Source organism: Miscanthus floridulus, chromosome 16, assembly GCF_019320115.1.
Source record: "Miscanthus floridulus cultivar M001 chromosome 16, ASM1932011v1, whole genome shotgun sequence".
Classification (NCBI taxonomy): domain Eukaryota; kingdom Viridiplantae; phylum Streptophyta; class Magnoliopsida; order Poales; family Poaceae; genus Miscanthus; species Miscanthus floridulus.
In genome coordinates this window covers 60,354,268-60,364,365 of record NC_089595.1, presented here as the reverse complement: position 1 = coordinate 60,364,365, position 10,098 = coordinate 60,354,268, and the positions used below count along the sequence as shown (strand labels likewise).

General features: G+C 48.2%; 1 protein-coding gene across 1 annotated transcript; it reads right to left on the bottom strand.

Annotated features, from left to right (window-relative positions):
• Window positions 1-5,391: 5,391 nt before the first annotated feature.
• Window positions 5,392-5,751, bottom strand: LOC136510732 (uncharacterized). Its single transcript, XM_066505088.1, has one exon. It carries the CDS (start codon window positions 5,749-5,751, stop codon window positions 5,392-5,394), a length of 360 nt encoding a protein of 119 aa, XP_066361185.1.
• Between the last annotated feature and the right edge of the window lie 4,347 nt (window positions 5,752-10,098).

The following is a 10,098-nucleotide window of genomic DNA, read 5'->3' as shown; positions in this document are numbered from 1 at the left end:
AGTGCCTTAACATTCAATTCATGATCATCGATAAATAAACTGAAATTGCATTAACGTTTAACCAAACGTGAAATAACATGCAATTACCAATATTACATGATAGTCCAATCACCAACACCAAACTCAAACTATAGGTCCATTACATAGATAGCAATGATACATCTAGTGTTTCCACTAAGTACTAAGCAATCTACTCCTCATTATGCTCACTGTCGAGGTCAGAGATAGGATCATCTCCCTCCTCTGGCTCCACTTCTTCCTCGTCCTCATCTTCATCTTCCTCTATATTAGGACCATCTTCTCCCCCATCAAGGATTGGATTCAGCTGGTTGTTCAGATAGTGCACCTCATGCTGAAGGTCCATCACTCGAAGCTGAGCTTGTGCAAGCTACTGACGTAAGCCTTTCAGCATGGTCCTGCGCGTTACTTATGGCACAGTGCCTATCTCGTTCTATTCTTGCTACAGCGGCACAGTTGTTTGCTGCGTCCCGCTAGCGCGTAGCTGTGGACACCTCTGCACGGGCGGCCTTAAGCTGCTCCCATAGCCCTACAAGCAATGCTTGATCATCAGCTCTTGCTTCTTGGGTTGCTGCTCTCTGTTGATCCACTTGCTCCATTTGGGTATGGAGATTGCCCAAAGCTGCATAGGCTTGGTCAGATTCCCATCGGGCTTCACTTGCTGCTTTCTTATGCCTGCGCACACGCTTCTTGAGCTTGCGTTGTGCGGCTTCAGCTCTCATGAGCTTGTCCATGCAAGTGGTGTATGATTCCTACTAGAAATCCCTGGTGTCCTGGCATATACAAAACATCTTCATCACAGCAAACATGGCACTCATAGCAGGACTAGAGCTATTTGCCCGCTCATCCTGATCTCGGATCAATGCATTTTGGTTGCATTGTTCCCATATTGCTGTGGATGGATCCACCCGAGGAAACATACTAGCGGCACTGCCGGTAAGTGCATCCCCATGCTGCTAACAGATCCGACTCAAAACCTCAAAGGCCACTACTTGGGCAGCCTCCTAAGGAGTTTTCCCTTCAAAATCTGCCTTCTACTCCTGCCAGAAAAGGTGCCTGTGTGCGGGCTGGTATGGTTAGCTACACCTCATACCATGGCTGTCCCTCCAGGTACTCTTCATTCCAATGATAGAGAGGTGGCTCAGGGTACCCCGCAAAGTGCGAAACTCTCGAAAGCAAAGCAGGAGTTCCAAAAACCATTAGGAAATTCTCACATCCAACTGGTGCTGCCATCTGTACCATCAACATGTACAACTTTTTGTGAGACAAGGCCATAATGGATAAGAGTTACATAACTGAGTAAGAAATTTATAAGGGGAGGAACAATGTAAGTATTGAATATTTATTATCATGGTGCATGCACGTTTCGTACGTCCTCACAAATTTAGAAAAAATTATTTCTAACGACATACACGGTGGCATACATACGTTCTCTCATATATAGCGTAACTAGTCGAGCTACATGTTTTGTTGTTAGTGTACCTGCATAAGAGTTTCATTTCAGCTCAATCCCATAATTAAATATGCAGAATGTAAATCTAAATACTTCCATATATGTATACCCATATATATACTTCCGTATCAAAGCTACCCGATAACAGTTTATACCCACAATTAAATAGGCACCACATACACATGCAAGCATGCATACATAGTCGTACCAAAGCTAACTCTCCCCGACCGCACGCTCACATCTTGCGGTCATGCCACTCATCAACTTACCTTGGCGTAGAGGCATTTGATCCATACATTACTATTCAAATGAATGGCATCCATACAATAGCACGCCGTATGGATGACGAAATTAAAACCCCCATGTTAGTACTTAAATAGCCACCTAATAGTCCTTAATTTGGGCATAAGGAAAGTGATCACTGGCACACTTAAGATTTCAAAATACCTATTTATATAGCTATTAGTTGCTAGAAAAGGGTTTTGGAAAACAAAAACCTTTGTTTTAAATACACATGTGACAATTAATGTTGAACCTTGCTCTGATGCGAGCTGTCGCAGAACCGACCAATTTATAAGAGCACAAGTACAATGGCAGCCCGCAAGCGGTCGCACTGTCATACTTGAGCCCATATAAACCCGGTAGTCTATCGAGTACCACGATGGGTCTCGATAAATGATCCACAACAACCAAGATCGTACATGATTCAACATACATGTCACATATTACATAAAGTTCACAGATACATTTCCATCATTAGAGTATGAAACAAAGTTATTACAAACCAAGTTTGATAGATAATAGCGGAAGCAAATTAAGTTTGAAAGTAGCCGCTAGGGCATAGGTTTCTTGTAGTCTGACCAACCTTACTCAGTCGTTCCTTTCCACTAACCTTGCCACTAGGTTTAACATGAGGAAGAGGTCGGGCGCGGCGACTATTTTAGAAAGGGTGTATATATGCCCTTACTAGCCCCTGAGTGAGATCCGACCCCTTGCCATTGCTGGGGTTGGGTGTCACTGAAGATCGAGGAGAGGATAGCGAAATTAGTAGGAGAAAACGTCTCTTGTTTTTGTAGGTACCCCTTCCCTAGGATCTAAGCCACTGTTCTACAACCGTGCGTTCAGTCTCCTCATGAGTCCAACATTCCTTAAGCCCCTACATGTAGCGGGGGTTCGGTCGAGGGTTAGCTCGTATTTGTGATCATTACCCCATCCGTGGTTTACGCAATCATAGGGGTTGGGCCAACGTCACTTGCCTCGATGGCTCGAGTGATGTGCTCAGTGAGCTCGCTAACGGGCATGTTCGAGTGGAATCTAGGTCCACCATTCATGACAGGGTCAACATAGCCCTCATGTGGCATTCCACTGCTCCTTAACCCACCTCCCAGTAGATGTCCATGTCGCTCTAGAGAGCGACTTAGGTGGCCCGCTGGCCTGTCCTCGATGGAGATTCTATGGGCTCGGCTTGAGGTTAGGATCGAACAAGAAGGTTGAGATGACCTGTCTACTTCTAAGTGGGTTGGGCAAAGGCTGCTAGGGCTCATCTGCATTTTCTCCCCTAGCTCTGTTCAATCTGAGGTGGCCTCAAGCCCTTCGTGGGCTGGCCTTCAAACCCCAGTCAATTTGATTCCCGAGCTAGGGTCAGGCGGCTCAAGCCCCCGAGCCTCATTGGGCTTAGTAGGGGTCAGCCAAATTTCATGCATCACCCTGTCCACGGTTTCTGCAATCGGAGGGGTTGAGCTAACGAAACTTGCCTCGATGGCTCGAGTGTCATGCTCGGCGAGCTCGCTAACGAGCATGTCCGAGTGGAATCCGGGTCCATCGTTCGCTGATGGGGTCGACATAGCCCTCATGTGGCATTCCACTGCTCCTTAACCCATCTCCTAGTAGATGAACATGTCGCTCTATAGAGCGACTTAGGTGGCCCACTAGCCTCTCCTCAATGGAGATTCTATGGGCTTGGCTCGAGGTTAGGATCGAATGAGAATGGTCTAGATGTCCATATCCACTTCTGAGCGGGGTCAAGCAAGGCCACTGGGGCTCATCTATGTTTTTCTCCCCTAGCTTTGTTTGACTCTAGGCAGCCTCGAGCCCTAAGTGGGCCGGCCTTTGAACCTCGGTCGGTCACCGCTCATATTGATGCAACGTGAAGCCTTGTGATGCAACAATTTGCATATGCAACGCTTGGATATATGGGATGAATGTATGAATGCATGCATGAGTATGGATGAATAAATGATCATGTACTAGAAAAGAAAAGTGAGTTGGTAAAGTTACCTCGATGGCTCGAGTGATGGGTTTAGGGAGCCCTTAACGGATATGTCCATGTGGGATCTAGGTCCGTCGTTCGTGATGGGGCCGGCGTAACCAGCATGGTGCATCCCACAGCTCCCTACCTGTCTCTCGGCAGCGGCTCAAGTTGTTTGATCGAATTGGGTGACCTACTAGCCTCTCCTCGATGGAGATTCTGTAGGTGGCCCCCCAAACCTTTCCTAGGAATGCGGAGGCAAGAGCTTGGGGTGTAGGGACAAAAACTCTTATCATTCTGGTGAGCAAAAAATGCCATAGCCGCTGAGGCGTAGGTTTCTCGCAGTTCGACCTGGTTTACTCAAGAGTTTGTTTCTGCACCCCTTGCCTCTGGGTTTTAGTGTGAGAAAGGGGTTGGGCATAGAAAATGTCTACCGAATAGACACTCCTGCCAGCCCCCGAGTGAGGCCCGAACCCTTGTTGTTGTTGCTGGGGTCAGGGGCTCGATAGCAAAATTAATATGAGAAAACATGCGTAAAGTAAGGGTCTCCCGGCAGCGGCCTGAATCATCCGATCGAGTTGGGTGACCCGCTGGCACAAGACTTACATCGATGGCATGAGTGATGGGTTTGGGGAGCTCTTATCGAATATGTTTGAGTGGAATCTAGGTCCGTCGTTCGTGATAGGGCCGGCATGACCAGCATGGGGCACCCTACTGCTCCTTACCCATCCCTCGGTAGTGGCCAAGCCGTCCGATCGACTTTTGTGACCTATAGAGGTAGAGGATGAGATCATCCCTGCTAAGAGGTTAGTTAGGCAGTTGCGCCAGGCGGCGAACTTGTATTAAAAGAACAAGCTCTTAAATTTCATTATGGCCTAATAGATTTTTAGCCCTTCTACCCTTTTCATATATAAAAAGGTAAGTGCGTTCTGACCCTATCTGTCATTGAGGCCATGAAGCTCGAGGTGCAAACGAATAAACTCTGATCATGCTGGTGAGCAAAGATGCCATAGACACTGGGGCGTAGGTTTCTCGTAGTCCGACCAATTTTATTCATAGTTTGTTTCCATAAGCCTAGCTTCTAGATCTCATCATGAGAGAGGGTCAGGCAGGAAGAATGCTCACCAGGTGGATAAACTCTTAGACATGCACCGACTCTTTCCATAGCCAAGGCCAAAAAGCCCGAGGTGCGGAAAAAACTCTGATCACGCAGGTTAGCAAAGACGCCATAGTCACCAAGGCGTAGGTTTCTCGTAGTACGACCAGTTTTACTCAGCGTTTGTTTCCAGAAACCTTGCTTCTAGGTCTTAACATGAGAAAGGGTCGGGCATAGAGAATGTCTACTGGATAGGTACGCTCTTATTTGCCTCCGAGTGAGACCTAACCCCTTGCCGTTGTTGGGGTCGGGTGTCACTAAAGATCGGGGAGTTTGATAGCGAAACTGATAAGAGAAAGTGTGTGATTATTCAGGGTAAAAGCGACATAGATGCTCGATGTTCTAGGCATTGATGAATATTTCACTGTAGAAGGTCTTGAGCTTGTAGGCACCTGACCGAAGCACCTCTACAACAACATATGGTACGTCCCATAGCGGGGGGAGCTTGTGGTGGTCCTTGTTGCTCTAGACAAGGCAGAGCACCAGGTCTCCAACATTGAAGGCCTGACTCCGCACTCAACGATTGTGGTACCAGTGCAATGCTTGCTGGTACTTGGCTGAGCGGAGGAGGGTGATGTCGTGTGCTTCATCTAGCTGGTCCATGGCATCCTTGAGGGACGCCTCAGCTCCCTGTTCATCATACGCCCTGATCCTTGGAGCTCCATAGTCAAGGTTGGTCAGGAGGATAGCCTTGGAACCGTAGACCATGAAAAATGGTGTGTAACCGATGGCCTGGCTGGAGGTTGTCCTCAGGCTCCAGAGCACCATGAGAAGCTCTACGACCCATTGTCTACTAAATTTGTTGAACCGGATGAAGATCCTAGGCTTGAGGCCTTGTAGGACCATGCTGTTTGCACGCTCGACCTGCTCATTCATGCGGGGGTGCGCCATGGTGGCCCAATCAATGAGGATGTGGTATTCATCGTAGAATCAGAGGAACTTCTGTCCAGTGAACTACGTGCCATTGTCCATGATGATGGAGTTTGGGACCCCAAAGCGATGGACGATGTCGAGGAAGAATAACATGGCTTGCTCAGACTTGATCATAGAGATCGGTCGAGCCTCTATCCACTCTATAAACTTGTCTACGGTGACAAGCAAGTGCATATAGCCCCCGGGCGCCCTTTTGAGAGGTTCGACTAGATCAAGCCCCCAGACCATGAACGACAATGTGATGGAGATCATCTGGAGCGCTTGGGCCAGCAGATGGGTCTACCGAGCGTAGTAATAGCACCCTTCATAGGTGCACACCATCTATTTAGCATTGGTTACTGTAGTCGGCTAGTAGAAGCCTTGTCAGAATGCATTTCCGACTAGGGTTCTAGGTGTGGCATGGTGACCGCAGACTACACCGTGGATATCACTCAACAAATGCTTCCATGTTCAATGGGGATGAAGCACTGTAGGATCCCGGTGTGGCTTCACTTGTAGAGTTTGCCCTCAACAAGGACAAAAGACTTGGCATGACATGTGAGCCACCGAGCCTCCGTCTTGTCCGTCGGCAGTGCCTCACGGAGAAGGTAGTCGAGGTAAGGTGTCCTCCAATCAACCAGAGGGTTGGGCTCTGTCGCTGGATCCTCATCGAGCTCCATGACCTCAGGGTCAAATGGAGCCGATGGCTGGTCAGCCCCTGAGCCCGAGGTAGGTGGCCCACCACTAGCTTGTTCTAGCTCCTCATAGCAGACCAAGGGCTTGTGCTGATCGCTAGCGAAGACTCCCATTAGCACCGGCTCTCGGTCGGATGCTGCTTTCTCCAGTGCATCGGCTGCCTCATTGCGACACCTCAGTTTGTGATTAAGCTCAAGGCCGTCAAACTTGTCCTCCTGCTAGCAAACTTCTTGGCAGTATGCAGCCATCTCAGTCTTGTGGCAGCTTGACTCCTTCATGACTTGGTCAATGACTAGCTGGGAATCACCCCAAACATTGAGGCATCGGATACCAAGCTCAATGGCAATGTGTAGGCCATTGATGAGCGCTTCATATTCAGCTACATTGTTAGAGGAGGGGAAATGGAGGTGAACCATGTACCTGATGCGCACCCTAAGGGGCGAAATGAAGACCAGCAACATGCCGGTGCCTTTCTTTGTCAGTGATCCATCGAAGTACATCATCTAGTACTCCTGGTCAATGACTGATGGCAGCATTTGGACCTCAGTCCACTCTGCAACAAAATCAGCCAGCACCTGGGACTTGTTGGCTATCTGGGAGGCATACGAAATGCCTTGACACATTAGCTCGAGTACCCACTTCATGATTCTTCCCATGGCATCCTAGTTTTGGACGACCTCACTGAGGGAGAAGGACGTCACAACTGTCACCGGATGTGACTCAAAGTAGTGGCGTAGCTTCCTCTTGGTGATGAGGACAACATATAGGAGCTTCTGGATTTAGGGGAAGTGGGTCTTGGAATCAAACAGGACCTCACTAATGAAGTACACGGGGCGTTGTACTTTGAGGGTGTGCCCCTCTTCTTCTCGCTCCACCACCAGGGCAGTGCTAACCACTTGCGTGGTGGCCACAATGTAGAGCAGAAGCGGTTCTCTGTTGGTCAGAGGAACCAAGATCGGGGCCTTCGTCAGAAGCTGCTTGACCGTGTCAAGTGCTACCTCGGCCTCGAGAGTCCATTCGAAGTGGTCGGCCTTCTTTAGAAGCTGATAGAGGGGGAGACCTCATTCGCCCAGGCACCCTGTAACTCACTGTACCCCCTTATATCCTGAATCGGGCCCATCCTTATGATGGCTGAGATCTTCTCCGGGTTAGCTTCGATGCCATGCTCGAAGATGTTGCAACCCAGTAGCATACCCTTGGGACCCCAAAAATGCACTTCTTGGGGTTGAGATTAATGCCATTTGCTCGAAGTTTTGTGAAGGTTTGCTCAAGGTCAGCTATGACCTGGTTAGCCCATTTAGATTTGACCACGATGTCGTCCATGTAGGCCTCAACGGTTCACCCAATGAGGTCTCTGAAACATTTGAGCATACAACACTGGTATGTGGCCCCAGTGTTCTTCAGACCAAACGGCATTATGACATAGCAGAATGATCTGAATGGGGTGATGAAAGATGTCACGAGCTGGTCGGACTCTTTCATCGCAATTTGATGGTACCCAGAGTACGCATCAAGGAAGCAAAGGGTTTTGCACCCTGAGGTAGAGTCGACTACTTGGTCTATGCATGGCAAAGGAAGTGGATGCTTTGGACATGCTCTGTTAAGACCCATGTAGTCAACACACATCCTCCATTTCCCACTCTTCTTTCGCACAAGAACGGGATTGGCTAACCACTCGGGGTGGTAGACTTCCTTGATGAACTTGGCCGCCAAAAGCTTCATGATCTCCTCGCCGATGGCCCTATGTTTCCCCTTGTCGAAGCAACGCAGGTGCTGCTTCACCGGCTTGGAGCCTAGCCTAACCTTCAAGGGGTGCTCGACGACTTCCCTTGGAATGCCCGGCATGTTCGAGGGTTTCCATGCAAAGATGTCTCTATTGGCGCGGAGGAAGTCGATGAGCGTGCTTTCCTATTCGGAGGAAAGTGCGGTGCCAATGTGCACCACTTTGCCCTTGGAGCCACTGGGTTCTATGAGGACCTCCTTGGCGCCTTCTACAGGCTCAAAAGATCTAGCCGACCACTTGGGGTCGGGTGCTTCCTCGGCAACCTCCCTCCTGATGGCCATGAGCTCCTTGGAGGCGACGATCACCGCGACATGATCGCAGCACTCGATCTCGCACTCGTAGGCGTGCTTGAAGCACCCAGTTTTAAAGACAAAACCAGATACACACTATATGTGAGCTCAAGAAGTCAAATCTCACATATAGTCACAAATAAGGGTAATACCAAGAGACAATACTTATTACATAACGTATTGGTAAAAGGAATATAACCTCAGAGTATAGATAGCGGAAAGTCGACTCTGATCTTCTAGCGAAGACTCCAAATCCACAGGGACGACTAACTGGTTGACCACAAGCCTAACTCCTTCAAACCAGCAATCTGGTACCCATCTGGGATTTTTATCCAAAGTATAGAAAAGTAAAGCAAGCATAAGTACATGTCATACTTAACAATTATATCATGGGGGTCATGAGGCTCAAAAGGCTGACACTGGTTTACTGTGATTAGCCTTTGTGTAGCACAATTTTAGCAATTGGTTGGCAACAAGTTTATCCATAAGCCCATAAACACATGATCAGGTAAACATGAATAATGTATAGCATAAACAATTAATTATTAGTACCATTATCCATTAGTGATCATCTCTATTCCATAAGGGTCCAAGGCCGCTCGTGACCATGAGCACGGCTGTTATAACAGTTTTACACTCTGCAGAGGTTGTACACTTTCACTAAGAGTCATGATTTACCCTTTCTCCCAAGGTGATCAGCCTCTTGACCCACTACCAAGGAAGGTCGGCAGGGTTCACTATGAAGCCTTTCAAAGGTTCATCTAACAAGTTAGGGCCGCTAGGCTTATGTGGCCCTTCTCTAGGAGTGGCACGTGTGGGCAACGTAGCACGGTACACACATCCCAGTAGTAAAGGAAACATACCCTCATGTGCCATAAAGGTAACCACTAATAAGCTAGAAAAGGTCTTCATACTGAGCTAAAGCCAGAGCCATATAACTCATTTTGACGGCACAACATCTGTGCTTCATTCCGAGCAAACTCTCTGCTCAAACCCACTGTAAGTAATACACATACTCTTATTCGCCCATTATTTACTATCTCCCACCGATCACCCGGAGGGACTACACCACAAATACATTACAATCGATTCCCCTATGGCCTCACATCCTCCGTGGATGCTTATGCTCAGGGGCTCCAAAGGGCGCTGGCGCTATCCCCACTCACGTCTGAATTCGTAGGAATGGCAGGCTTCGCTCCTATCATTTCCCATGAACTCCCGGATGGTGAGGGTGAGAGCGATGGTTCCAGCATCGGTGATGTGGCACCCCACCACCGTCCTTCCTAGGAGTGCGCTATGGCAGACGCTCTGGGATAGTGTGGTAGAACCTCCTAAATTATAGGACCCACATTGTAACACCTCTGGTGTTTTGACCTAATACTAAAATTTGACATGTCATCATGTGCATTGCAAAGCATTCATTTAGTATAAAGTTTTGAATGCATTCACTAAATAAGGTTTATTTCATAATGTTGTTATTTCATGTGATGTGTTTCAAAAACCCTAAATACAGATCATGACCACAGGGGTTAACATTCATGT